At 32.7% G+C, this 26,941-nt stretch overlaps 5 protein-coding genes across 8 annotated transcripts; 2 read left to right on the forward strand and 3 right to left on the reverse strand.

The window, feature by feature from the left end:
* The first annotated feature begins 836 nt into the window (after nucleotides 1-836).
* On the forward strand, nucleotides 837-6,563 carry LOC137838093 (probable plastidic glucose transporter 2). Of its 3 annotated transcripts, none has more exons than XM_068647321.1 (14): nucleotides 837-1,135; nucleotides 1,829-1,948; nucleotides 2,312-2,423; nucleotides 2,532-2,599; nucleotides 2,685-2,817; nucleotides 3,381-3,480; nucleotides 3,571-3,683; nucleotides 3,763-3,856; nucleotides 4,294-4,447; nucleotides 4,569-4,712; nucleotides 4,800-4,873; nucleotides 5,139-5,227; nucleotides 5,627-5,741; nucleotides 5,986-6,563. In XM_068647321.1, the coding sequence occupies exons 2-14, from the start codon at nucleotides 1,855-1,857 to the stop codon at nucleotides 6,166-6,168; spliced, it is 1,473 nt and encodes a 490-aa protein (XP_068503422.1). In that variant the 5' UTR covers nucleotides 837-1,135; nucleotides 1,829-1,854; the 3' UTR covers nucleotides 6,169-6,563. The 3 variants fall into 3 exon arrangements, 2 of the variants coding, with proteins under 2 accessions (XP_068503422.1, XP_068503423.1); XR_011085548.1 differs by having other exon boundaries at nucleotides 855-1,135; nucleotides 5,572-5,741; XM_068647322.1 differs by having other exon boundaries at nucleotides 860-1,217.
* Nucleotides 6,564-7,374: 811 nt separating this feature from the next.
* Nucleotides 7,375-10,051, reverse strand: LOC137838095 (cyclin-dependent kinase F-1-like). Its single transcript, XM_068647324.1, has 2 exons — nucleotides 9,373-10,051; nucleotides 7,375-8,484 (listed from the first exon to the last, which is right to left on the reverse strand). Exons 1-2 carry the CDS (start codon nucleotides 9,838-9,840, stop codon nucleotides 7,639-7,641), a joined length of 1,314 nt encoding a protein of 437 aa, XP_068503425.1. The 5' UTR covers nucleotides 9,841-10,051; the 3' UTR covers nucleotides 7,375-7,638.
* Nucleotides 10,052-14,158: 4,107 nt separating this feature from the next.
* LOC137838097 (rac-like GTP-binding protein ARAC7) lies at nucleotides 14,159-17,492 on the reverse strand. Of its 2 annotated transcripts, none has more exons than XM_068647325.1 (8): nucleotides 17,181-17,492; nucleotides 16,808-16,895; nucleotides 16,599-16,708; nucleotides 15,516-15,579; nucleotides 15,359-15,423; nucleotides 15,171-15,236; nucleotides 14,908-15,014; nucleotides 14,159-14,447 (listed from the first exon to the last, which is right to left on the reverse strand). In XM_068647325.1, the coding sequence occupies exons 1-8, from the start codon at nucleotides 17,280-17,282 to the stop codon at nucleotides 14,417-14,419; spliced, it is 633 nt and encodes a 210-aa protein (XP_068503426.1). In that variant the 5' UTR covers nucleotides 17,283-17,492; the 3' UTR covers nucleotides 14,159-14,416. The 2 variants fall into 2 exon arrangements, with proteins under 2 accessions (XP_068503426.1, XP_068503427.1); XM_068647326.1 differs by having other exon boundaries at nucleotides 14,159-14,444; nucleotides 17,181-17,449.
* Nucleotides 17,493-21,729: 4,237 nt separating this feature from the next.
* LOC137838098 (peroxiredoxin-2B-like) lies at nucleotides 21,730-23,799 on the reverse strand. The gene is made up of 3 exons (XM_068647327.1): nucleotides 23,465-23,799; nucleotides 22,899-22,978; nucleotides 21,730-22,220 (listed from the first exon to the last, which is right to left on the reverse strand). The coding sequence occupies exons 1-3, from the start codon at nucleotides 23,617-23,619 to the stop codon at nucleotides 21,967-21,969; spliced, it is 489 nt and encodes a 162-aa protein (XP_068503428.1). The 5' UTR covers nucleotides 23,620-23,799; the 3' UTR covers nucleotides 21,730-21,966.
* A 969-nt stretch (nucleotides 23,800-24,768) lies between these two features.
* Nucleotides 24,769-26,472, forward strand: LOC137838099 (DNA-directed RNA polymerases II and IV subunit 5A). Its single transcript, XM_068647328.1, has 3 exons — nucleotides 24,769-25,330; nucleotides 25,737-25,850; nucleotides 26,220-26,472. Exons 1-3 carry the CDS (start codon nucleotides 24,947-24,949, stop codon nucleotides 26,343-26,345), a joined length of 624 nt encoding a protein of 207 aa, XP_068503429.1. The 5' UTR covers nucleotides 24,769-24,946; the 3' UTR covers nucleotides 26,346-26,472.
* The last annotated feature ends 469 nt before the right edge of the window (nucleotides 26,473-26,941 follow it).

Below are 26,941 nucleotides of genomic sequence, written 5' to 3' on the forward strand. Positions count from 1 at the left end.
TCAATTCAAAAAGTATTTGTTAGATTTCTGACAATTCTAATACACTCATAACACACTTTTAAAAAGGAAAAATACATTAATTTTCTAAAAATTCAAATTTTTATTATATAAATTATTATTATGATTATAAAAATAAGAAACAAATTCTTGTGAACCAGTCATGAAAAAAATCTTTTTGCTCCAAAAAATAATCTAGAACATACTTGTGCACATAAATCTTTATTGTGAATTTATATAATTTATAATTATATAATATATAGATCCGTATCCCCGTGTCCTATATTTTAGAAATTTTACATATCATCATATCCCTATTATATCAGTGTTCGTGTCACCGTGTACATAAATATCTTTAGTCGATAACCTAAGAGTAAATCACGTATGTTAAAAGTATTAGTATTGTACTCTTACATATGAAAAATTAAATAAGAAAATTTACAAATTATGACTAAATTACAGAAGGTCTAATTATACAATATTTTCTGTAGAAAATTAAACACAGACTATAGCTAATCAAATAAACAACATATTAAACTGATACTACTAAATACGTTTTATGTGGTAAGTTCCAACGTTTTAATTAATAATGAAGATTGTAAAATAAATAATATTTATATAATATTGGAAATAGTGCATGAGGGTGAAAGCAAGAAGAAGACAAGATCTAGACCATAGGTCTCAGAGGTGGGTCCCCACTGTTTTGCTCAACACAATAGGGACCGACACTTGTCTTCATCCTAGCCGTACACGCAATTATTCCATTTTCTTTATACATTAATAAAATTAATTAATTATGAAGAAAATATTAACAAAAATGTTATGATTAAACTCTTCTTAATGAGTAATTACAATTTGGTTAGTAGTGTTGCAGTGTTCGTGCAAGTGCTGTTTCTCTCAAAGGAAGAAAACAACAAACCAGTATTCATTGATTCGATTCCTTTTCTTTCACTCTGTTTCCTTCGCGAACCATCAACAACAACCCCCCGCGCACGATAGCGTTATCGCTTTCGTTTCGCGGTTGGTAACCGTTTCTCCTTCACCACCGTAACTATTTATCGCTTCCCAACGCCACCAACCTCTCTCAGATTCTCCTTCACTTCCCTACCAAACGGAGAATCGCTCGTCGAATTGCTGCGTATTCACTTCATCCTTCTCTTTTTCAGCTCCGATTTCGTTTTCTTTTCTTTCTCTCTGCATTTTCCGCGCTTTTTCTGCTTGTATGATCTCGATTCACTTCTTCGTTTTATGCTGTTTTTCATGGTAGTTTACCGTAAGCTCTGTTCTGCTTCCTTTTTATTTGTTTCTGAGAAAAACAGAGGAACTCGTTTTCTGCTTAGGATCATCAAGTTATTCGTTGTTCTCTGCTGAGTGCTGTGTATTTAAGGTTGAGTGTACGGATAAAGAAGTGAATAAAGTTCAACCCTATACTTTGCAGAGAAGTTGTACATCTAGCGTCAATATAGCTTGTTTTAGGTGATTTTTATGTGAATCGGTCTGGTTTTAGATAGATTGCTGCTGCTACTATTGTTTGTAAGTTTTAACGGTGATAGTTGATGTTTGAATCTGTGTGATGAAGATAAGTTGCTATATAGGTATTGTTGATAAATTTTTGTTGTGAGTGGTTGAATTGAAACTTTTCCAAGTTTTCCTGCTGCAGCTATAGTTTTTTTTTTTTTTTTTTTTTTTTAATTATGGATGCAGGACATGCTTGAAGTTCGATTTAAGCTTAGTTTATGATTTTTCATTTGATATATTAGTTCACGACTTTTTTTTAATACATACGCTTAAAAGTTTTACGTTCTAACTTTTGAGCTACGATTATTTTCAGGAAGCAGACAGGTAAAATATTGGCTAATGTGGGCGGGGCATCATCGTGAAAATTCATCGATGTACAAGCGTACTCCTTCCAGAGATTATTCGAACATGGAAAGTGTGGAAGAAAACTTAGGTATGCACCCTTTATTCAGCCATGGAGTATGTATTTCCAGTTTCTTTTATTTATCTGACATGTATTTATTCCATTTCGTTGTGAAATACCTAACATAAAAAGTAAAAGCCTCTGCAATGCCATCTTTCTAGCCTAATCATTTGAAGATTTCATTATTCAGAAGAATTGGCAGTTCATTTAATCTTGTTAGAAACAATAGCTATGCTGTTCAATTGCCTCTCTTATTGACTATAGATAATTTGCATCTGGAAGCGATTATGAAAATGGCAGTAGAAAACATGGCTTGGGTTTGTGTTATACTGTAAATTGTGTTAGGTCTTCTATCGTGGTGGTTATTAACTATGCTATTTTAATGCTTGATAGATATTTTAGACAATGGATTGGATAAGGGAACCTCAAATCCTTCATGGAAGCTTTCCTTACCTCATGTACTTGTGGCGACCATTTCTTCATTCCTTTTTGGATACCATCTCGGGTTTGTACTTTCTTAGTTTCTCCTTCTTGTTGCACTCTCTTGGATTGTTTGCTTTTTAATCTAGAATCCAATGAAGACTTATATTTTGATGTTTTGCGTTATATTCAGAGTTGTTAATGAACCACTCGAGAGCATTTCTGTAGATCTTGGTTTCCATGGAAATACAATGGCAGAAGGTGACAACGAAGATTCCTAAATCCGTGTTTAATTTCATTGTCTATTGTAAATTTCCCATATTGATTTTTCCCCTCTCAAATGAAGGTCTGGTGGTGAGCATATGTCTTGGTGGTGCCTTGATTGGATGTCTACTGAGTGGTTGGATTGCTGATGGGGTGGGACGACGTAGGACTTTCCAGTTGTGTGCTCTGCCAATGATAATTGGTGCTTCTATGAGGTTACACTTCCCGTACATATAGAATATTGTTTGTTTTATTTTGTTTTTCTCATGGAATAAAGCGAAATTTTCTTTGCCCTTTATTCAACCAATTTGTAGGTTTCAATTGTTTTCTCAAGGTTTATCTGTGGACTACTGTGGAAACATAGAATGGTTTATTACTTCAATTTTTTGTCCTCTAATGTAATAGCATAAATGCACCTCATTGCCATCTTATGGTTTCCATATGTCCTCTTTACCCATTATGATATCTTCATGTTCTTTTTGTTGGTTCTAAAAAAGAGCTCGAGCCTTTTTCATATATTTCACGCATATAATGTCTATAATAATTAAATAACATGGCAGCGCATATCTCCATTTTTATAAATTTCTTGATTACAAGTGGGCAGCAAGAAGATCTTTAGTTTTGATTTAAGGGCCCCATAAGTTTAAATTTCCTTACTATTATTTCACTACAGTCAGTATGCGCATTTCACTTTGGTCAAATGACAGTTTTTTACTTTTATGTTTTCCAATATAAATTCTTAGGACTAATTTCTCATTGGAAAATGGTGCATTTTCAGTGCGGCTACAAACAACTTGTTTGGCATGCTTGTAGGAAGGTTGTTTGTTGGGACTGGCTTGGGACTGGGCCCTCCCATTGCCTCTCTGTACGTGACAGAGGTATGTTGATCACTAAATTGTTGCATCTGTCTCATTGACTAGGCTAAAGGTTAACTTGATTATTCACGTGGTTACTCTCTTAAATGGCAGGTTTCTCCTGCTTTTGTGCGGGGAACCTATGGAGCTTTCATCCAGATTGCAACATGCCTTGGTCTAATGGCAGCTTTATTTATTGGAATCCCTGTCAAAGAAATATCTGGATGGTATCATATGAACTTACTTCATGATGTTACATATTTTTTATTCATGATTTAGAAATTCAACCTGAATATTTTCACACAGGTGGCGGGTTTGTTTTTGGGTATCTACCATTCCAGCTGCTATACTTGCTGCAGCTATGGTCTTCTGTGCGGAGAGTCCACATTGGTTATACAAGGTTGATGCCTAGTCTAATATTATCTCATCTTAGATATTATCTCGTCATATTTGTAACCTACTGTTTCTGTATTTGTTTTGTTTTGAACCCTTGAAGTTTCAATGTTAACGATGCTAACTAATTCTCAATTATTTATTTCCTTCCTATCTAACATTGTCATTTCTTTGCACGTCCTCTCTGTCCCATTTAATAAAAGACTTTAGGAGTGTCGTAGTGGCTAACATTGCCCATGTCTCTTTTTATCCTTGTCAGGCATAGTTTGGAATAACTTTTGTTTCTTATTGCTCAATAGTACAATAAGGAGGATCATTCATATTTCATGTTGTAGATCTTGAAAAGTTCATTCTTACTAGTAATTTTGAGTGTTCATCCCTTGATCCATTTGACTCTTCCATCCTGCACTTGATGCTTGAATATTCCTCTTTGTTGTAATGCAGCAAGGAAGAATTGCTGAAGCAGAAGCTGAGTTTGAGAGACTTCTAGGTGTATCAGAAGCAAAATTTGCTATGTCAGAGTTATCGAAGGTAGATAGAGGAGATGACAACGATTCTGTGAAGTTGTCAGAATTGCTACATGGTCGTCATTCTAAAGGTATGGATTTTCCCGGTTTGTCCCTAGGATCTTCGTAAGAAGATTTGCCATTGTTGTTCTCTTGACACTGGTTTGCTTAGGTTTCCCAAAGTTATTTTTTATTCACGAGTTCGTTTTGCAGTTGTTTTTATTGGATCAACCCTATTTGCTTTACAACAGCTATCTGGTATAAATGCTGTGTTTTATTTCTCTTCCACTGTTTTTAAAAGTGCTGGAGTGCCATCAGACATTGCAAATGTTTGCATAGGAATCGCTAATTTGGCAGGTATTGATATCTTCTGGTAGCCAGGATATTGATCTAAATTATTGGGTTATTGTATTCTCTAATGCTTATCCCCCCGGACTTCCTCAGGATCTATCATTTCAATGGGTTTGATGGATAAGCTTGGAAGGAAGGTTCTACTTTTCTGGAGTTTCTTTGGCATGGTAAATTACTTGTACTTCTTTTATTGTTTATGTGAAGGGTCACATCATGAAAATATGGGACTCATGTGTTACTTATACTGTTTTAAATCCTGACCTGGTGTTTGCGGTGAAGAGAGAGATGCTTGTTTGGAATATGAGCTAGTGCAAGTGCACAGCATTACAAAATTCCTTTTGTTTTGTTTGGGTGTTTGCATTGTTGCTGACTAGAAGATAAAGTTGGCTATTAATCAGGAAGTTGTTTGTTCTGTATTTTTTACTTGTATAGGCAGTTGCAATGATGCTTCAAGCCACGGGAGCAACTTCACTTGTATCGAAAGTGGGAGCTCTGTACTTTTCTGTTGGTGGCATGTTACTGTGAGTATGAAACATGATTATGAATATGGATCTCAATAGATGCATCTATAATGCAAATTATAAATAAAACTAAAATAGCGTTTCTACTTGTGAACTTTTAAGGGAGAATTATTAAGGATATATTCTATTTTAAAAAAAATCACGGCAATAAAACTCATGTAAACAAGTGTAAAGACAATAATATGCTGTGAGAGAAATCACGGTGCTCTGCCTCAATGTTTGGTAATTATCATCTGCCAAATTCGTCGAGAATATGACTGTAAGAGAGCATCCTCTTACTATGCATGTCTTTGTATAAATGACAATTGAGGATGAAATGACGATAAATTGAAACTTCTATGCAGGGTCATTTGGGAAGACACTGCAGTAATATGAACACTTTATACTTCTTTCATGCAGGTTCGTCTTAACATTTGCTCTTGGAGCTGGTCCGGTTCCCGGTCTCCTCCTACCTGAAATCTTTCCTAGTCGAATCAGAGCCAAGGCCATGGCAGTCTGTATGTCAGTGCATTGGGTAATTTTTTTCTGACATTTTCTTTTATATAAAATGGCATCAGTTTGGCAGGTTATGTTCTACGGTTCTTTATTGATTCTACAATGTGACATTTTGGTTGAATCAATTAAATGAGGCCTGCTCAAATTCCCGGCTTCTTTGCAAACTACTGAAACTATTATCATTATCTGATCTCATAATGACTTAGAACGAAACTCAGTATTCATGGAATCCTTCTCTCATTAGATTAAATGGTCTTGTACAGGTCATAAATTTCTTTGTTGGCCTACTGTTCTTGCGTTTGCTGGAAAAGCTCGGTCCACAGCTGCTTTACTCTATGTTTGCTACCTTTTGCATCATGGCAGTAATTTTTGTTAGACGAAATGTGGTGGAAACCAAAGGAAAGTCACTTCATGAAATTGAGATTGCACTTCTTCCCCAAGATTAGAACTTCGCTCATTGATTTCTACAATTTTGCTTAGTTTCCGCTGAGCAGATTGTTTCATCTATTTTGGTTGACCTTAACAATACAAGGGGAAGCTCAAGGCAGGAACTATGCATACGAAGATTTGAAGTGAAGAGGTTTTAGGTATTATGGGTAGCTGTTATGTAGTAGCCACATAGCGGCTTACGACACCCTTCTGACGTTTTCGTGGCTTGTGATTCTCTGATTTGGCATCCACGTAAAGGAAGACATATGTATGACTTATGTAATATTCATCGCGAGGGATCTATGCACCCCTTTATATCCACACATTTACAGGACTTCAACATGTAATATTTTGTGTCTGTACGTCACATTATTTTTAATTACTTGAATTTTGTCCCATTTTGGATAAAGAATAGTCTAGCATGTGAGTTCTGTCACGCCGTATATCGAGGAAAATGGGCTCAAGATATTTGCACAAGAAATAATTATGAAATTTGCCTAACGATATTGATTTTTGCTAATGGAAAGTTGCCTAAGAGGGTACCAATGAAATTGATGGTTCATTCTTAAAAAAATCTTCCATGTTTGAACCTGCTTTAGAGCTTCTTGTCTGCATTCTCTTTCGTTTGAATAAATTTTTAAAAAGTGCAAAATTCTTATTTTAGCTTTGTATATATATTCAGACAGAATTAGTACAACTTATTTTTACATTTTAAAGTTCATACCTAACATTTTAAAGGACCATTTTTTCGGTAGAATAATTATAGCATAGGATTAAAAAAAGTAGAGTTCGAACCTGACTGCCATCTTCATTTTATCCGTCGACTTTAATTCATCTTAAGCTTAAACGCTGCAGACTCCATAAAATATTGGGGGCTGACTCAACACTAAAAACATACACTTTAATAAATTAATATTTTTTTTTAATTTAAAAATATTATTATATTATTATAAACAGTAAATGTATGTTATTTTATAATAATATTTTTAAATTAAAAAATAAAAAATATTAATTTATTAAGATGTGAAATGTATTGTTGAAAGTGTTAATATATCAGCAACGTCTTAACCATTAAGAATAAAAAATCATTTAGTCATGACACGTGGATGCCATTGCTTGATCCATAATTTAGCCCGCTTTTCCCTTCCACTTTTGAATTTAGTTATAAACATGGGAATAAGAAACCTAGTGTGACTGTAACAAAAAACAAAAGACACAAGGGGTTGTAAGGATCTCTTGTCCCTGTCACTTAGCAACATTTTACATCAATCATAACATGGTAAAACAACAATTCTATTATAAGCTTATTTTCTCACTACTTTATCCTTTTCAAAAGAATCCAACTGCGGATTTCACTACTGATATTCAACAAATAAAATACCAATAGAGCACTGGACAAATTCTGGCCCAAGAATGTGATGCCACTAGAATTCATTTTCTATATACTAATATAAAACAGTATTCAAGGTGTATCATATCCTTCCAGTTCAAGAGATTTGTGCAGATACATCAGAATCAGTTGTGGTGATATTCAAAGTTCCAAACTCATCCAAATCAGAATCAGAATTTGGAACAGGAAGTGGTACTTCACTTAGGTACTTGTCTTCAAGTAACTCCATTGCTGTGGCTCTCTTAATTGGATCATAACAAACCAATCTTTTGACCAAGGAAACTTCATCAGGGGTGCAATTGGGCATGCATGCTTCAAGACCACAAGGGCTTTCCACCTTAAAAAAAGAGATGCTTCCATAATCAGGAAGTTTGGAACAGCCAGGCCAAGTTTCCTCATTGATGTTCCCCAAAACACTAACAATTCTGCTAAGCTGGTCTACATCACTTGTTCCAGGAAACAATGGCTTCGATGTTAAGAGTTCAGCAAAAACACACCCCAATGACCAAAGATCAACCTCTAAACCATAGTCTGTGGATCCATACAGTAACTCAGGAGCTCGAAACCAGCGTGTTCCAACACATGATGTGAGACAACCAAGTTCATTCCCTCCCTCCTCCTCAGCTTCGTAGGTAAAAGAGCCTTTGCAGAGTTCATCATCTATGTCACTCGCTGTGCACGTTGCAAGACATGAGGTGTTTCCATCATGGATATTCGCTTCCTTGTCAGTGTCATAAGAGTAGCTCTTGGTTTTCATCTCATCTAAAACTCTGAAATATTCTTCATGACTCAAGCTTCTGTGATCTGGGTTTTCCTGCCCAGTTTGATTTAAGTTCTCTAGTTGGGAAATAGCTTCACGATGTTGTTGGAGTGACCTTTCACTATTTGAAACATCATCATCTTCCTGGGGACCATCGAATCCAGACTCCACAAGTATCCTTGCCTGAAAAAGTAGTCAAACTAAACATTCACATATCAGCAGACAAACACAAAAAGAAAATGGTAAAATGTGTTTTAAAGCTCTCAACACTTGGAAAAAATTGATTTTAGTCCCTACATTTTAAAAATATGATGACTTTAGTCTTGTGTTTTCTGAAATGTGATGGATTTTATCCCTACATTTCAAAAACAATCAATGACTTAGACATTGTATTTTCTGAAATATGGTAGATTTCGTCCATGGATAACTCAATAACAGAACTTCAGAAATATAAGGATGAAACCATTGTTTTTTAAATATACAAACTAACACTAATTTTAAACAGATCTTGGTTGACCATAAACAAGTTATTTATATAAAAAAAAACTGATTCAGATTTACCTATTGACTAGTCAATCCAAGGATTCATTCTCCACTATAAAAAGACCAAACAAATTCACACACCAAACTCAACCCCCCAGAAAAAAAAAACCTTTCACTCACAGATTGTCATGCATAGTAAGATGCAAGTTTGTTGATTCTTATCAGAAGTATCACAGAAGTCATATATAAGATGGTTTTTATTGCTCAACAAATCATAAAAATTAACCTCTATTCCATTTCCCCCGATCCAAATTCAAATAATTCTTTAGACAGAGAAGAGAATCACCCACTAAAGATTTCAGCAGCAAAACAAAAATTATCAATATTGGCAACCATGGTAGAAGCCAGTGCCACAGAAATATGATCGATCACCATGATCATAGATTAACCCAAACCACATCACATAATCAAATAAAAAAAGAGAAGAAGAAAAAAAAGTCACGTAATAATCAAGTAGCCAACACACTCTCGTTAAACAAAGAACCCAAAAACCAGATTAAAACGAAGTTGAAAACTTTATCCTTAAACCTGTCCAAAATCTGCTAACTTGAGCACCCCATCATCGGAAACCAGAAAATTCGCGGGCTTTAAGTCTCTATGCACGATCATATTCCGGTGGCACTCATCCACAGCACTCAGAGCCTGCAACATCCACCTCTTGACCTCACCGACGCCGACACCACCTTCTCCGATCACGGCGGCGAGGTCGGTTCCGAGAAACTCGAGCACGAGAACCGCGTCCTCGTCCTCGCGCCAGAAGAACTCGTGAAGAACGACCACGTTTTGGGACCCTTGCAGGACCCGCAGAGCTTCGATTTCGCGAGACGCCGAGTGGGAATCGTGCACCTCCTTCAGCGCCACCGCCGCACCGTCCGAGCGGCGCCGCCCGTCGTACACGTCGGCGTAGGCACCCGATCCGACCCAACCAATAACCTCGTACTTGGCAGTTATTTCGGAGCGCGTGTGGATGCCCCAACTCTTGGTCGGAGGATCCATCAGTGTTCAACGCAAAAAGTTCCAAAATTTGAGTTTGTGAATTGTGAAGAACGAAGAAACTGTGTTGAAGATGGTTATGGTCTTCGTGTCTCAGTGTTTCACTCTCTTTTTTTTTTCACAGTTTTTGTTTCTGTTTTTTTCAAAGAGAAAATTTCTATGTTTTTGTACTTGAAAAAATGTTTCTTTTACGTTAGGGACTGTTTGGTTTAATACTTTGATGTGCGTTTACCAAAACAACAACAAAAATAGTAACCAAACACTTTTTTCAGTTTCTTTTTGCGTTATGAAAACTCAATTAAGTATGTTTTTCATTTGTGTAATGTATTCTCTATAAATATTTTCTTACAGTTTTGGTTTATATAAAATTTTGTGTTACAATTTTAGTTTTTGATAATTATTATTTAATATCTTGTAATATTGGAAAGTTTTTATAAGATATTTATATTAGTTTTTACTAGACAAAGAGTATGACATTTTTTTTAATAATTTAATTACTACTTGATTTTTTTAATTGGTCTTACTTTTCAACGAGTCTTTTTCATGATTTATAAGTATTTCTTTAATTTAAAAAACATAAAGTATTTCTTTAATTTGGAGTTGACTTATATTAAATCATAAAATAAATTTTATGAAAATCATAATTATCAGAAAAAATATGGTTAGTGTAAAAATTTGACACTATTACTTTAGTATTATAAACATATTTAATTTTTATTTAATTTAAAAATTTAATGTCTATTTATGGTTAGTGGAAGAATTTCATACTATTATTCAACTAAAAAAATAGTATGATTATTGTGTGAGTAATAAACTTATCATACATAATTATTTGTGATAATCTAGTAATAAAAACTAGCTGATACACTATTTACTAATAATTTAAGGAAATAACATGTTTTTTACGTCATAAATAAATTGATTGTGATACTTATTATTATATTTTATTGTACTATCATCAACAATAAATAATTTTAATATGCATCATAATTAAACCATAAAAAGTTATAATATTAGAAATATTACTGATTACATAAAAAAAAGTAGCTGAAACATGCTATTCTATTAAATAATTGATGCAAACTATTTATTAATAGTTGACTTGTGATTGGTGAGTAAATGTCAAAGATACACTATTTCGAGTTTTTTCCAATTGGAATAAATTAGTTGAAATAAAATTGTTTCAATTAATTAATAGTATTGAACTAAAATTATAATAAATATATAATCGTGCAAAAAAATTGAAGATTTTTTTATTATCTGTGATACTTTTATCAAACTCAAGTAAATTTATTTTCTCTGTCAAATTTACTTTTATTATCTTTGATAAAAAAAAATCAGATATTTAACACGATCATATATAAAGAAAAAAATTATAATGTTTAGAAACTATGCCTTTTTGTTCTTTCACCGTTTTTTCGACGTTTTTCTGTGAACTTTTTTTTTTTTTGTAGTTCACGTGTATTCTCTTGTATTTCACATTTTCTCTTTAACATAATTATTGTTACGAATCCATCGTCTTCAACACTAAAAATATTGAGAAATCTGTGATGAAAACTCACTTTCAAATCCCTTTCTCCGTTTTTGAATCCACGCACAAGTGATGTGACAAGGTTATGCAGCAAACACGTCCAATTTTTTGTTAGAAAAAGGTTCCTAGCAAGGAAGCATATTATTCAACTGAATAATTATTAATATTATGAAATGTTTCAATGAGATCTCTAACTTTTCCTTGAGATTACCAACTCGTGAATGAAAATATATATTGTACCTATTAGGGAGATGTGACCTAAAGAACTATTGAAGTTTTTGTTTTCTTTTTTCGGTTGGGCAGGTTGCTAGGGTTTCGCTGGGATCCTTCTCGCTTCCGTGTTTCTCCTTCGACTCTCAGTCTCGGTGAATGCCAATTGGGAGAGATACCTGTGGAAAACACTTCGATGTTAAAGTCAGTAAAGCGGGTGATCGGCACTCGAGTAGGTGCACAGTAATAAATGATAGTTTATTATAGTGGAAAAGGGTTGCATTACCTAATTCTTAATGATAGTTTAGCTTCACTAACCTTGGTTTGAGCGTTAATGGTTATATGTGTTGGTCGGCCTGGCCGTGCGTGGTGTCTCGACAAGCTTAGTCAGGTAGACCGAGTGACGTCGGCGTGTATCTCGATCAGGGAGATCAAGCCACGTCAGCGTGTCGGTCGGTCGATCATACTGATACATATATTATAGGTGATCTGATAACGATTCTAATAACATATTAAAAATGAATTTTAAACCTGATTCAACCTTATAAAATAGGTTTATAAGCAAATAAGTAAGATTTACCTCCACTTTTATAATATATTATAAAATGTTCTGGATCTTCAATAATAATGGATAAAAGATTATTTGTTTTTTTGGTAGATTTTCCTCATATTTGAAATCCAAAAAAGGTTTCACAATACGTGGCTTTAGTGGCCTGAGGAAAAGGAATTGTGCAGCACTTTATCATGTTTCTTCTTTAAGGACTAATTCCCAGTGCAGGAAGCTACTTTTGATAAATTTCACACATTCCATTTACAGAACTGTGTTTCAACATGTACTACTTAGAAACAGTACCCTGCTTTAAATACCTCTACAATTGTCCCAATACTTCACAATTTCGTCCTAGAATTTGTAATATGAAAAAAGGAAAAACTAAATTCAGTCTTACAAGTGTAAGTGTTTATGATTATATACTGTTCATGAACTATGCTTGTACGTGTAGGTATACGGTATCGATGGACCGATGAAAGTTTAGACGTATTTATTAAAGTATGTATTCATGATAATTAACTGTACGAAAATTAGGTAATGTGAATGTTAATAGTGTCGCATGCCTTAATCAAGGTGTATCAGAGAAATGATCCATCAAATACTATAAATAGTTACTTCATTTAAGAAAAATGTACGTAGTTATTACAATATTTATTACACTCAAATACTAAATACTTATTTTAAAAAATCTTTTTCAAATATCATTAACCAAGAGTCGAAACCTAACTATTGAAGGAAAAAGATAAGAAAAACCAAAGAAGAACAAGAGAGACTATATATATTGTAATCCCAAAATGACATGCGCGTGGTGATTTTTTTCTTTCTTTCTGGTTATTTGAACCTTTTATTTAGTAAAATACTGCAATAAAGGCAAAGATTGAGAGCATCGATTCCAAGATTAACGATGGCATGAGAAAATAGATTGTTCTGTGAAACATGCTTTGATGTTCCATCATCCATTATTGCTCACAAAAGAGGTGACATGATTAGAAATCACAAACTACTTTTAACTGTATGGAGAAGACATGAACCTAAAGTCTCAAATCTCTAAACTCTATCTTTGACTACCAAAACAATATCATATACTTTTCTTCATATGCTTTTTGAATGAAAAAAAATTGCACACTGTTTACAAACTCTAATGTATCTTTGACCATTTGTTTAAAAAATAGAACTTAAAACAGTATCACAACAGTACAAACTAAAAACTTTGTTGTATGAAAATAGGTCTAATTTGAATAAACTTACTTTTGCTACTCATACTCTAATAGTGTGTTTAGTTCTAAAGAAGCTATCTGTTCTACTTTCCAAGTTCTTTTAGCAAATTGATATGGTTTTTCACAGTTCACTTTTTGGTCTCAGCTAGTTTACTGATTTTGGTGTTTCCTTCTATAATACCCTTGTGTTACTAAAACCATGCATGAATAATCTGTCTTTTCACAATGAGGTCCCCACTTTGTTATTTATGATACAACAACATCAGTGTGATGAGGTTGAGTGGGGTCCTTTGGAACTTGTTGGCACATGAGACATAACTCCCTGAAGGTGCAACAGGTCCTACAACAATGAAGACAAGTGGTCACATGGGCTCCTCGAAGAGGTAAAACCAACCACAAGTGTTTGCCAAAAGCTCACCCTTTCTGCCACCCTTTCAAACTCACCAAAAAGGACCAGTGACTTTAAAAAGTAAAACATAGGGTTTGCAGGCTGCAGGAGATTCAACAGGGACACATACTCCTTCATTGACTGTCTCATTTCTCATTTATAATTCTCCTAACCAAAAGTACCAAACTACTGCAACCATAATTGCACTCAGATTCAATACTCATAACCAACACATGAAATGCAGTGCAAACTCAGAAAAAGTCATAAGTGGATGGATGTCTTTTTTATTCTAATGCAAAAGGCCAAGGAATAAAAACTTGTTCTGCATAGTTTTCTAGGAACTCATTATATCATTATATATCCTCTGAAAAGTTTTATAGGGGCATGGAGCAATTCAAGGAAAAAACAAAGGTACCCTTATGATCTGGTAAAGGTAATATATAATGATAAATAAATACATTACATGCCTAAGTAACAACTGAGAGAATGAAAAATTCCCTTCAGTGTCTAAATAGGGTCTTGTAAAGAGGAAATAACTAGATATTACTATCTTACATCAGTTACAATGCAAGCATAAGGGTACATTTAGAAATTGTGATCATTTGTCAGGGTTTCCACACTTAGATCTTGAAGCTTTTGCAAAATAACATCCATGTCAAAAGTGACGGTGTAATCAATGTGTGTTAAGCAGCACAGCCTCCACACACAATACTTCTGTCAGACAGTAAAAAAAAATATATGTTAACATATAGTCAAACGCAAGAATGATAGGAATTTGCAAGCAAAATAATAACATTACACTTTATGATAAGTTATGTGCTTAAGATCATTCTCTCTGAAGCTTGAGTAGTGATCTAAGGTCAAGGGCATTTGAATGCTCCTTCAGAGAGAATGATCTTAATCCCTCTTTAATGCTCCTTCAGAGCCATCTCTTTTTTAGCAGTATTTTTCTTTTCTTTCCTTTTTGGGGTATCAAAGCCTATTTAACTTCGTCCAATCATCACAATATTTCACTGCATAAGAAGCAACATCGCCTAGTCTAGCAATTTCGTTTCTTCATCAGGAAGGTCTCTTAAATTTACACACTATCATATCATGGATTCCATCCACCAAATGCTTTGCAGAGATCAATGGTTTTAAGTATGCTTCAAAAGAATGGGAGCAAGGGACTTACACAAACGAGCAACCAGACCTTCTATGCCTTTTCTTCCTAGCCATTTCTTTCCTCCTTGGAGGTTGCAGAACAACCTTAATTGCAGTATCAAACACTGCTTTGACATTCTAAATCACGCAAAATCCAGCAATAAGTTTAAATACAAATAAACCATCGTCCATATAAAGTTTATTCACACTTTTAACAATAAATTTTAAAAGTCATAGCAACAATGATATCTGATAGTGCATAAAAATTAAACTAATTGAGCTCAAACCCACTACCTGTTGAGTCTTGGAACTGCACTCAATGTAAGCTGCTGCACCTATTTGTTTCCTCAGTTCTTCCCCCTATTAGCAATGTACCATGATTGATAAATGGTATCATTTTCTTTACTTATAAACATAATACATAAATTGCTTCATACTTATTAAATAAAATAAAATGAAGGAAGCAAATTAAAAATGTAAACCTCAGCAGATGTTATGACATTAGATCCCATGTGATCAGCCAAATAACCTCGGTCTTCACGAAGATCTAAAACCAATAATTCAGGACGTTATGCCATTAACTTCTTCCCTCTAAAATTAACGTAAAAAGTTACAAAATTTTGCTGTGCTGTTGCTTACCTAACTTTGTGCCAACAAGAACAATTGGAACATTAGGTGCAAATCTACGCAGTTCTGGCATCCACTGAAAAAGAAAAGAAGGAATGCAGATATGAATAACTACTGCGTTATGGAGGCATAAATGCAAAAGTTTAAGTGCACATAAATGCTCTGTTGAAAACTGTCCATTATTGATCACTCCTAATAGGCTAATACAATGAAAACTTGCATGTTCTATAGTAGTAAAGCCACATAGAGGCCTAAACAACAACCTAACAGCTACAGACTTAGGCTTTGTTGGAATATGGGTCTAAAAAACATCATCTTAAGAAAAAAAAATTCTCATTAAAAACATTTTTTAAAATTTCTTTGAAGTAAACAATAGGAGTAGTTATGAACTATAAAATAACTTTTTATTAATTCAGTTGCTATATTGCCTGTTTAGATTTTTTTTTGGATCAGATTGAACCTGTTTGTTCCACTGTCTCTCTCCATCCTTCCTGTTTCTAGCTTTCCTCTTTAATTTTCTATAGTGATTTTCTTTTCCCTCTCTTTATGTAGCCATCAATAGAAAAATGTCAAGAAAGACATGCAAATATCAATCAAAGATCCGAGAGTGAACATAAACCAATGATCATTGGAGCTCCTTTCAGTCAATCACTCTCATTATTCAACTTGATTTCTCTGTCCTGAGATCTTATTTGCATGTTAAGCCTATTGATATATGCGGTACACTTTCATTATTGTTTTAAATAGGTGCTTCTAAAATCTCAAAAATTGAGTTGCACACTTTAACTTTTGGAAAGGGGTACCACACAACTATTGCAAACGACATTTTTCAAAAACGAAAATGTTTAAAGGAAGGACACAGTACAATAGAAAATGTTTCCCTTCATTTGGGTTTTATGTACACTCCCAGAGAAAAAATATTTTCAAATTTTCATCATAAACTTTCTTCTTTAATTTCTGTTTTCCTTTCATCCCATCTTATCCCCTTATCCATAGGAAGCCTGAAGGAAAATACTCATTTTCTGCAAAGTTGAATTCAAAACTAGAGAGAAGAAGTAACATGCAAAGCAAGAGAAAGAAAAGATATTTAAGAACCTTCTTGAGAACATTTTCATAGCTTGCTCTGCTAATAAGTGAGAAGGCTAAGACAAAAATGTCAGCTCCTCTGTAGCTCAGTGGCCTCAACCTGCTATAGTCTTCCTGGCCTTTAAAACAGTGAAAAAATGTATCCAAAGTTAAGGGATGGTGAACAATCAAAACACAGTTTCTGGACCATGAAAGCTCAAGAGGAAAGCTCCTAGTACCTGCTGTGTCCCATAGCCCCAAATTGACAATACTTCCATCCACAGCCACATTGGCACTAAAATTATCAAATACTGTCGGTATGTAATCCTGCAACCCAAAAAGATAAAAGAGAAAAAAAAATAGTGAGCTAGATGATAAAAAGTGAAGGGTTTCCTCACCACCATTTGAATCTTAGACAAATGAAACAAGGATAGTGAAACACAACAACACACTGAAACAAGAGCCCAAACGCCAATACAGCGTGAGTTTGAATAGAAAGCACCTTTCAGATGAAACACCTCCAAAGTTAAAAAATGGTAAAAGAACAAGAGATCCTAATGGATAAAAGAAGCATCTTTGATGGAGGGGTCTGAGTTTTCTTAATGGACTTACTGTGGGGAACTTGTTGCTGGTGTAGCAAATGAGCATGCAGGTTTTCCCAACAGCTCCATCTCCAACGGTGACACATTTAATGAACTTTGAAGCATTCATCATATGAACACTGTTAACCAAACTGAGGTTAAGCTGCAACAGACCAAGACAGAAAAGACCCCTCAAAAGTTGTTGAGTTTGAAGCTAAGAAAGTGTGGTCTCTCTGTTCACATTAAAGGGTGTGTGAGATGAGATAGATAAATAGGTGGTAGAGAGAAAAGAAAAGAGCCTCTTATACTTTCAAGAAACAAGAAATATAAAAGTAGTGAGAGAGAAAAAGAAATGAGCTGCAATGCATATATACTAATAGTTTAGTCTAGTTTAGTCAAATGGTGCTGTGTTCGTTGTTGCTGCTGCACTTTTTCGTCCCACTCAATAAATTTCAAATCCAACAGAAATTTTTTTGAATTACACAAATGGGGCCCTCTATCAAACGGTACCTATGCATGCTCAGCTAAACTAAACCTCTCTTCATTTCTTGGTTTCCAACCACATCTCATTACTCACTGATTACTGCTCATTACTTCCTCCACCATACAATACTTACTGCAGCAAGTTCAAATCACTGTTTCCACATTCCAACTCTATTCTGGCTCTGCTAACAATCATATAGCAAATAATTTCAATATCATGAAAATTCTTCTTTTTTGCATAAATATTCCTTTTTTCTTCTACCCCTAATCCGTTTTCTCCAAGAAAAAACTGTTGTTATTACAAAACTAACAATTCACACAGTAAAAAAAATGAGTAGTATTAAATTGGTGTACTGTTTTCTCGGCAATCTCGCTTTTGACCCATAATTACTTGGAGAAGAAGAATTCCAATTTTGAGACATGAATAAAGTTGTTCTGTGCAGTAGTGACAGAACACAAACGACGAACAAAACGCACACATGTCAATACTTGTCCATTTATTTATCAAACACCAATTTTGTATAGATAATTTGTTTGCACTTATTTCGGTGCATTAACCATTAATCTAGCCCTTAATCTGAATTTGGTGAAGAAAATGACGATGATGTTAAACAACAACAATAATTAAAGGAAAAAAAAAAACTCGCATCCCGACAGATTCAAATTTATTGAACCGTTTGAAGTTGTTGTTTTGTCCCAATCTCAAACACAACAGATAATAAATTAAAATGCATCATATACTTCACCATGAGAGAAAGAGACATATTCTTTGTGAAAATGTTCATTATTATGAAAAATGTTATTTTAAAAATCATTAGCTTACAATGAAATTTTAAATTGTTTCATCTGGTACATTTTGTAACATTACAATGGAATTTTAAAATTGTTTCATCTATATTTTAGTGATAAAAAAAATTATTTCTCTTTCTATTTATAATGTAGTGTAAAGTGATGAGAATAATAAATAATGAAAGGAGTTAGTGTATTTTGAAAATTTTAAAAAGTGTTGATATGTTGATAATTTTATATCATTTTATACTCGAAAGATAAATAATTCAAAAAATAAATAATTTTTTAGTAAAATAAAATAATTTAAATTTTTTATTAATCAAATTACAATTATAAATTGATGTCATATATCTTTTAAATTGGGAGTTGTGAAATTAATATTTTTCACAATCTAACATGGTAATTTATTTTAAAAATTTAATACACACTCAAAATAATGCCATTAGTTTCTTAAAATTACACAGTGCCTAAAGTATAAAAAAACAAATTTCTTATATTTTTAAATTCACTCAACACAAATCTTAAGAAGATCCTACTAAGGGATAGTTTTTCTTGAAGCACAAGCCTTTGAATTCTTTATTTAGAATTGTGGCCTAAAAGTTTATTTAATAAGATGACAATTTTTTTTTATTAAACTTATGACGTAACACGTGAACTTGTTTATAAAATATAACTTTGTAGGGACGATTAACATTGTTAAAAAAAAACTATTCCCCATTGGGTTGAACAACATATGCAGCAAATAAAATATTTTAACTTTTTATTTATAATTGTTGTTGGAAGAAGGTACATCTTTTGATTTTTTTTCTTCAGTATACCTTTTTTATTAAAATAAAAAATAATATTTATTCATGTTACTCGTGATGATGCTGAAAACACATTTAGAACAGTCATAATAAATAGCAATTAAAGCAGTTACACAAACTTCCTGAGAATCCGAGATACGTTTCACCAAATTTGGTAACAATTTGAGAGATCAAGAAACTTCTCTAAAAATAACCAAACAATTATATACGATGGTTTATGTCCATTACAATGTTCTATTCTCTAAAAATAAGCTAATAATAATATGACACATATTCAGTCCATTATAGTGGTCAATGACTAAATATCATAAACAAACATTCTGCAAAGGTGTAAGGTACTTTTTTATTCACTTTTCAACATACAGATACTTATTTGATCGTCGAAATACTTTTTGTAAGTCAACTCCAATTGAGCACCAGCAAATCGAAGAAGGAGACTTGGAGTGATAAATTGCAAGAGAACGATCTAACAACACGTCAACAATTATACAATCAATTTCAAGTACTATCTAGATTCACTTTACGTATAAAAATACAAGTTATTTATTATTACGTCGAAAATCTGATTTTTTTTTTTGAAAAAACAACTAATGAATTTCAACTGATTTTGTGATACTGATATCGTTATTTTATGTTGTGAATTCGACTGCCATATATTAAATTCTCAACATGAACAATGAATAGGACAGATAATATTCTCACATGTTCATCTTGTAATTTCCTTTCCAATAAGTTTTAGTTTATATATAAAAAAAAAATGTGATAGTTAACTGAATTAATGTCTGCAAGTTGTTGCTTATTTAATAAATTTATGTTTTCATAAAAAAAATAAATTAAGGAGAGATTAGAGAAGAACATTAAATATTTTCACTATTCACTTGATAGAGAATTAAGAGAAAGAAGAATTAAAATTCGTGGACTCTACCATATTTTATTTTATTCCTCGTCTTTCATAATTTTGTGTAGAAAAGAAACATTATGTCTTCTTAGGTTAATTGTTTTTATTTATTATTCTTTATTTTATTTAATTTTTTATCTCAATAAAATGTAATCACAATTTTTTATTTATTTTAAAGATGTCGTAATGTAACCATAGTTCAATCGAATTCTTTAATATTTTTTTTAAGACGCAACATTATAAAGTTTCAAAATTGGTAAGTGTATGTTGGTTAATGTCTCTTTTACTTTGCACCTCTAGTGTTAACATGTTCCAACTTTTCTGAAAATTTCATTAAAAATATAATAGTTTTTCATGCTCAACATTTGAATCGTAAAGAGCTTAGTGAATATCAAGTACTAAATTTCATTAAGGAAGACGGGTGCCATGAAATTAGTGATGATTTTTTCAGGGAAATGGTGTAATGGTACAATTTAGATTATAAATTACGAATTTAAATAATAAAAATTATTATAGAATTGAATTAAGATGAAACCACTTTAAATATAAAAGTAGGATGTGACACATGTGATTTGAATTTCATATGAAGTCAACGTAAAAGTTGTGTTACTCTATCACGATTTCAGTATAAAAGTCCTACACAGACTTCAATACTCTATCACGATTTTAGCATAAAAGTCATACACAGACTTTAATTTCACATCAAGTCAACATGAAAGTTGTGTTACTCTATCACGATTTCAACACAAAAGTCGTACACAAACTTCAATTATTTTTTGAATTTAGCAAACTAAATCGTTTATTGGTGACACAACTTCAATTATTTATTTATTTTACCTTGATTTCGTTCATGCATTTAATTTGATTTTTTTTTGAAAATTAAAAAATTCATATTTGATGTGCAACATATTATGCTTTAATATATCTAATTAATACAAGAAAATACTAAAAAAATTAGAAAACACAAAAAAAGGAAGATTTTTTTCACAAATGTAAGTATGTATGTGAACTAAAGCATAAAGTACCTCAAAAATACTTGAAAATAGTAAAAAATAAAACAATAAACTGATAAACCCTAAATGAGTGATTTTTGGAAATTTGGGTGAGCCCAATCCCCTTTTCCTTTATTTCAGTCAACTTTTATTTTGAACACTTCTTAATTCAACCTCTATAAAATTATATCCATTTAAAGCTTTTTTCTATTAATTTTTGACCATTCAAAATCTAACTTCTCTCTCAAATATTAACTAGATGAAGTTATCACAGAAAAATGGATCAAGAATAACCTTCTACCTAATTTTAATGAATTTGACAAGATTGACTCATTGAAGTAAATTCGTACATGACTTAAAAATTCACTCCACAAAAATATAATGACTTAGAAATTCACTGTACAAAAATATAAATGAAATCGTGTATGAGTGATATAACTGATGTCTCAAGACTTTTTCACATGGACACGATTTAAAAATGAAGTTGTGTGAGTATGACACATTTTTTTTCTTTTTTATGTAAAGTTGTTCTACCTGGATGAACTTGCCCGTGCAAAACATGTTACTCAAGAGTGGTAATAATTACTAGATAAAAGAGGAAAGAAGTGAAAATTGCAAGACAGAAAGAAGTTGAACATGTTACTTCTGTGAATATTTTTTTTAACTCCAAAACACTTCAAACTAGTAAGCTTATTTATTTCCATAACATGCACCACATCATACCCTTCTGAAAGCACACAACACCATTACACCTATGAAAATGTTTCAAAGTTTGAGCATCAAAAGAGTCACAAACATTGGGGACATCAAAGAACCAACACAGCTATGAGGAAGTATTGAAGGGTTTTTTTAAAGAGCCTTGATGATCTCTTCAGCACTGGAGACAGTGAACTCTCCTCCACTTTCAACATTGGCAACCTTCACCTTGAGGTCTTCCACCAGAAGAGCAAACCTCCTTGATCGAACACCAAGCCCCTTCTCTGTGAGGTCAAGCTCAAGCCCAAGAGCGTTGGTGTATTTGGCAGCACCATCAGCAAGGAACTTCACATGCTTGTTCTCTGGGAAAGTTTTGGCCCATGAGTTCATCACAAAGGGGTCATTCACTACAAAATCAAAGAACACTTCAATTAGCCACTTCACAAAATATCTATCTTCAACACTTTGGTTACTTTACTTGCATCATGGGCACATTTTAATTTAGATCATAATATATAGGCTTGTAACTAGCCAAGTCCCTGTGATAAACTGTTCTACAATTCAATCTATAAATCTGAGCACCAAGATAAGGAGAGTAAATAACCAAGGTCATTTATTCATCATAGCTGCAAATCAAACAATTTCAATATCAAAATCATTGTATGCACGCTTTTCCAGTTTTAAGGATGATGAAAACAAATCAACAATCACTTATTTGGATTTAGGAAATCCATTTCTAGAAAGAAACCTGGTATTGAAGTCTTTTGGGCTCAAGAAGTGCAATGCAATGGTGAATTTCAACTTTCTAGACAAGTAACTTGGAAGTTTAGAACAAATCATGCAACACTAAGAATTGGGGAGAATTTTCAAACGCAAGTCAATACATACTACAGTACACAAATCCATCACTATCAATTGATTGAACAATTAACCATCCCAACTCAAATTAACCAATCAGCAACCCTTTCATATTCTCATGCCAACACTAATCTTGAATTGCACATTAAAGTAGTAAAAAAAGCACAATTACATGCATGCACATATGTGGAAGGGAAATCGTGATATATTTGTACTTAAACACTTACCACTGATACAGATTACTTCATCCACACCCTTTCCTTTCAGCTCTTCTGCTCTCTCAATGAAGCCGGGCACGTGCTTCAAGCTGTTGCAAAGTCAGAGATCAAGAACAAAATCTTCAAATACCACCATCTCTACTTTATGAACCAAAAACCTACCAACAATGGAAACAACAAAACACCCTCCAAAATTGGGGATCGAACCCCAAATCCAACAACATATCCTCCAATACCCAATTCATCGTATCACTCCCACGATTTTTCTCTCTCTAGGAAAACAGATATTTTTGTTGTTGCAATGTTAACACTAGACATCGACAAATTTTACTCAAAAGAGGAATTTTACACTGAAATAAAAATTGGATGAGAAAAAAGAAGATTACTTTGAGTACCCCAGTTGCAAATTAACTCGAATCAATGATAAAACACTTCACATTTCCTTAAAAATACTGAAACTTTGGGGGTTAAAAAGGTGAATCTGGGGTACCCACGAAGGTATTTCCGTTTATTTCAACGTTTATGATCCAAATATGAAGATTGGAATTAAGAAAGAGAAAAGGGTAAGTGAGGACCTGCATGTAGGAGTGAAGGCACCGGGAACACCAAAGATGATAACTTTCTTGCCGGCGGCAAGAGAGTGAATGGAAACAGTTTGGGGTTTGTTTTCATCATCCAGATAAGCCAAAATGCCGTCTGGAATAGCATCTCCCACAGCAATTGGAGCCATTTTCACAAAGATGATGTATGAATTTGTGTTGTGTTATTTTTCTTTCACAAACTGTATAAATATATATAGCAGAAATCAAAAGAACTTCAAATGTGGAAGATTCTAGAAGAGAGGAGGCTCAGTGGAGTTACTAGTGGTTGTATAAAAAAGTAGTTTTTTTTTAAAAATAAAATAAATGTTGATGATTGCAAATTGACCAATTTATTTATTCAAATATTTTTTTGGTGAATTTATTTATTCAAATATACTAGTTTATGATGCACATTGACTCCAATTTTTTTTATATTTAAATTATATAGGTTATTAAATTTAACATTTTTAAAACAATCAGATAATTTTTTAATTAATAATGAATTTAATAATTAATATATTCAATATAATTTTTAAAAATGGTATTAAAAAAACTGGATAATTTATGAATTATTAATGCATTAAACAATTAAAATATCATAATTAATATATTTAATATAATTTAAAAAATGGTAACAAAACAATTAGATACCTTTTTAATTATTAATGCATTTAATAATAAATATGTCATAATTAATATATTTAATATAATTTTAAAAAATGGTATATAAGTAATAAGTAATTAAGTAACATTAGAATGTTAGTAAATTTATATTAATATGTTTATGGACTCGTATGATTAATCGTATTGTAAATGTAAATACATATTAATATATATATATATATATATATATATATATTTAAATTACTCTTTAAAAGAAAATCAAATAAAATTGATTTTGAAATGTTTTTTTCGTGCATATTATTCAAAATAAGAAATAAAATTATTGTTAACTAACATCTTTATTAAGTAAATTATAATAATAATTAAATGATATAAAATATTTTTTTAGCTTAAAGTAATTATAAAATAATAAAATAATCAAAATAAATACAATAAAACAAAATATTGATATAAAGATAAAATAAAAAAATAATTATAAACAATTATAATTAAAAGAATCCTTTATATGAAATAAAAAATTATAATGAAAGATCTCCATCATACATAAAAGATATATAGATTATATATAAAATATAGATAATCCAATTTAAAGAAAAAAAAGTTATAATAGAAAATCTTTTATATACGGGTATATTAAAGATATATAATTTTTTGTAATCTATGTTTATATATATAAACTAATTTAACCCAAAAACTTAGAATTCAATTTAAGCCCATTGGGTCGAAAACCTAATTACACCCTGCGAGTATTCTTCCCCTTTATTTAAAAGAGGAAACTTTAGGGCAAAGGAAGAAAGGCGAAGAAGAAGAAGAGGAAGAAGAAAATTTGGGAGCGAAAGGAAAGAGAAGAAGATGGTGCTTACGGATGAAGAAATATCTCGGCTGTATAGAATAAGGAAGACGGTGATGCATATGCTGAGAGACAGAGGTTACCTTGTCGGAGACTTCGAGATCAACATGTCGAAGCACGAGTTTAAATCCAGTCATGGAGGAGAGAACATGAAGCGTGAAGACCTCGACCTCAACAAGTCCAAGAAGGATAACTCCTCCGACCAGATCTACGTCTTCTTCCCGGACGAGGCCAAGGTCGGCGTCAAAACCATGAAGACATACACTAATCGCATGAACAACGACAACGTCTACAGAGCCATTCTCGTCACTCAGACCAATCTCACCCCCTTCGCCAGAACCTGCGTCAGCGAAATCTCCTCCAAATTTCACTTGGAGGTTTTTCAGGTTTCCTTCCCTTTCTCTTCGTCTTTCTCTTTCAATCTTTAATTCAAATTCACCCGCCGCCGGACAACCCTCTGCCGCCTGTGTGTTGCCGCCGTCAACCTCCCACTCTTTCATATGGGTCGGGTATTCGGGTTTTAGGGTCTTTTTCCTCTCTTGTTTGTTTTAATTTGTTGGGCCTCATGTTGAGCCCAATATTTTTTTTTGTAAAACATAACATTTTTTAATCAGTAAACATTGCATGTAATTAACTAAGTAATAATAATAATAATAAAGCTATTTAAAGGCATGATATATTGATTATTATGATAGTTATGTATAGTGTTATATAAATAACATTTTTTATTTATTTATTTATTTTGAATTTGTGCTTTGTGAATGTGAGTTTTATGTTGGATTGTTGTTTCAGGAGGCAGAGCTGCTTGTGAATATTAAGGAGCATGAACTTGTCCCTGAACATCAGGTTCTCACTGATGCTGAGAAAAAAACCTTGATTGAGAGATACACTGTCAAAGAAACTCAGGTAAGATTATTTCATATGAACAACTATTTGTCCCTTGGGGTTCTGGAATGATGAAAGAAGGGTTTAAAATGATGGATGATCAGAAATTTCAGGCACTGAAATAACATTTTTTTTGTTTTTGTTTTTGGAAACTCAAATTGAATGATACGAGTAAGTTTTGTAATGATTCCTTTAAGATTCATATTCAGTGTGTTTTTAAATTGGTTGAGAGTGTGAAAATCGTAACACTGACAGTGAGTTAAAAATTATACTCTAGTTTATTTCTGTTTTTGTTTTGGGTTGCATATCTAGTATTGTTTTTCAAATTTCTGTTGATGCTGACATGGTGCCTTTTTTTTTTTCTTTCTATTTTGTGGGGGTGGATCTCAGCTACCTAGGATTCAGGTGACAGATCCTGTTGCAAGATATTATGGATTGAAACGTGGTCAAGTTGTGAAGATTATTCGGCCGAGTGAAACTGCTGGAAGATATGTTACATATAGATTTGTTGTATAAGAATGTTTTAACTTATTGACTATATTACTTTTTAGGATATCTTCCATAGTAATGGACATAATGGACAGGGATGTGAAGCTTTTGGAATCAAAATCGAATTTATATCGAAGTTGATTTTGTGTTGTTATATCGAAGTTGATTTATAAGTTCATTTGCTTTGTCTTTTCTCTGTCTAGATCTCATCCTCCGTTTTTCATCACTAATCAACCCAGTATTTATTGAGAAGCATGATGTTTCGATTTGAATTTGTGTTTGTCTTTCTTGATTCTGCATTCCCGTGAACAAATTTAGTTGAATATGTGCTTTTAAGTTTCTTGATTCAATTTCTGATGATTGATTCTTAGTCTAATCGATTCCTCACATGGATCCTTGTTTTGTAGTTCCTTGTGTAAATTTCCATCTTTAAAATTGATTGTTAGAACTCTTTACCTTTATGCCATGGTGGTTTAGCTGAATGTGTAGGACATTTAGTGTAACTCGAGGGAAAGAGTTCAGTTTCTTGCCAAAATCGGCTGTTAGATCAAAATTTATTATACATTGTGTTCCCTAACCAACTAATTTTACTTTACCACTGTGGAAGCACATTCAATGAGAAT

The sequence above is a fragment of the Phaseolus vulgaris genome, chromosome 4 (assembly GCF_000499845.2).
Source record: "Phaseolus vulgaris cultivar G19833 chromosome 4, P. vulgaris v2.0, whole genome shotgun sequence".
Taxonomy (NCBI): Eukaryota; Viridiplantae; Streptophyta; class Magnoliopsida; order Fabales; family Fabaceae; genus Phaseolus; species Phaseolus vulgaris.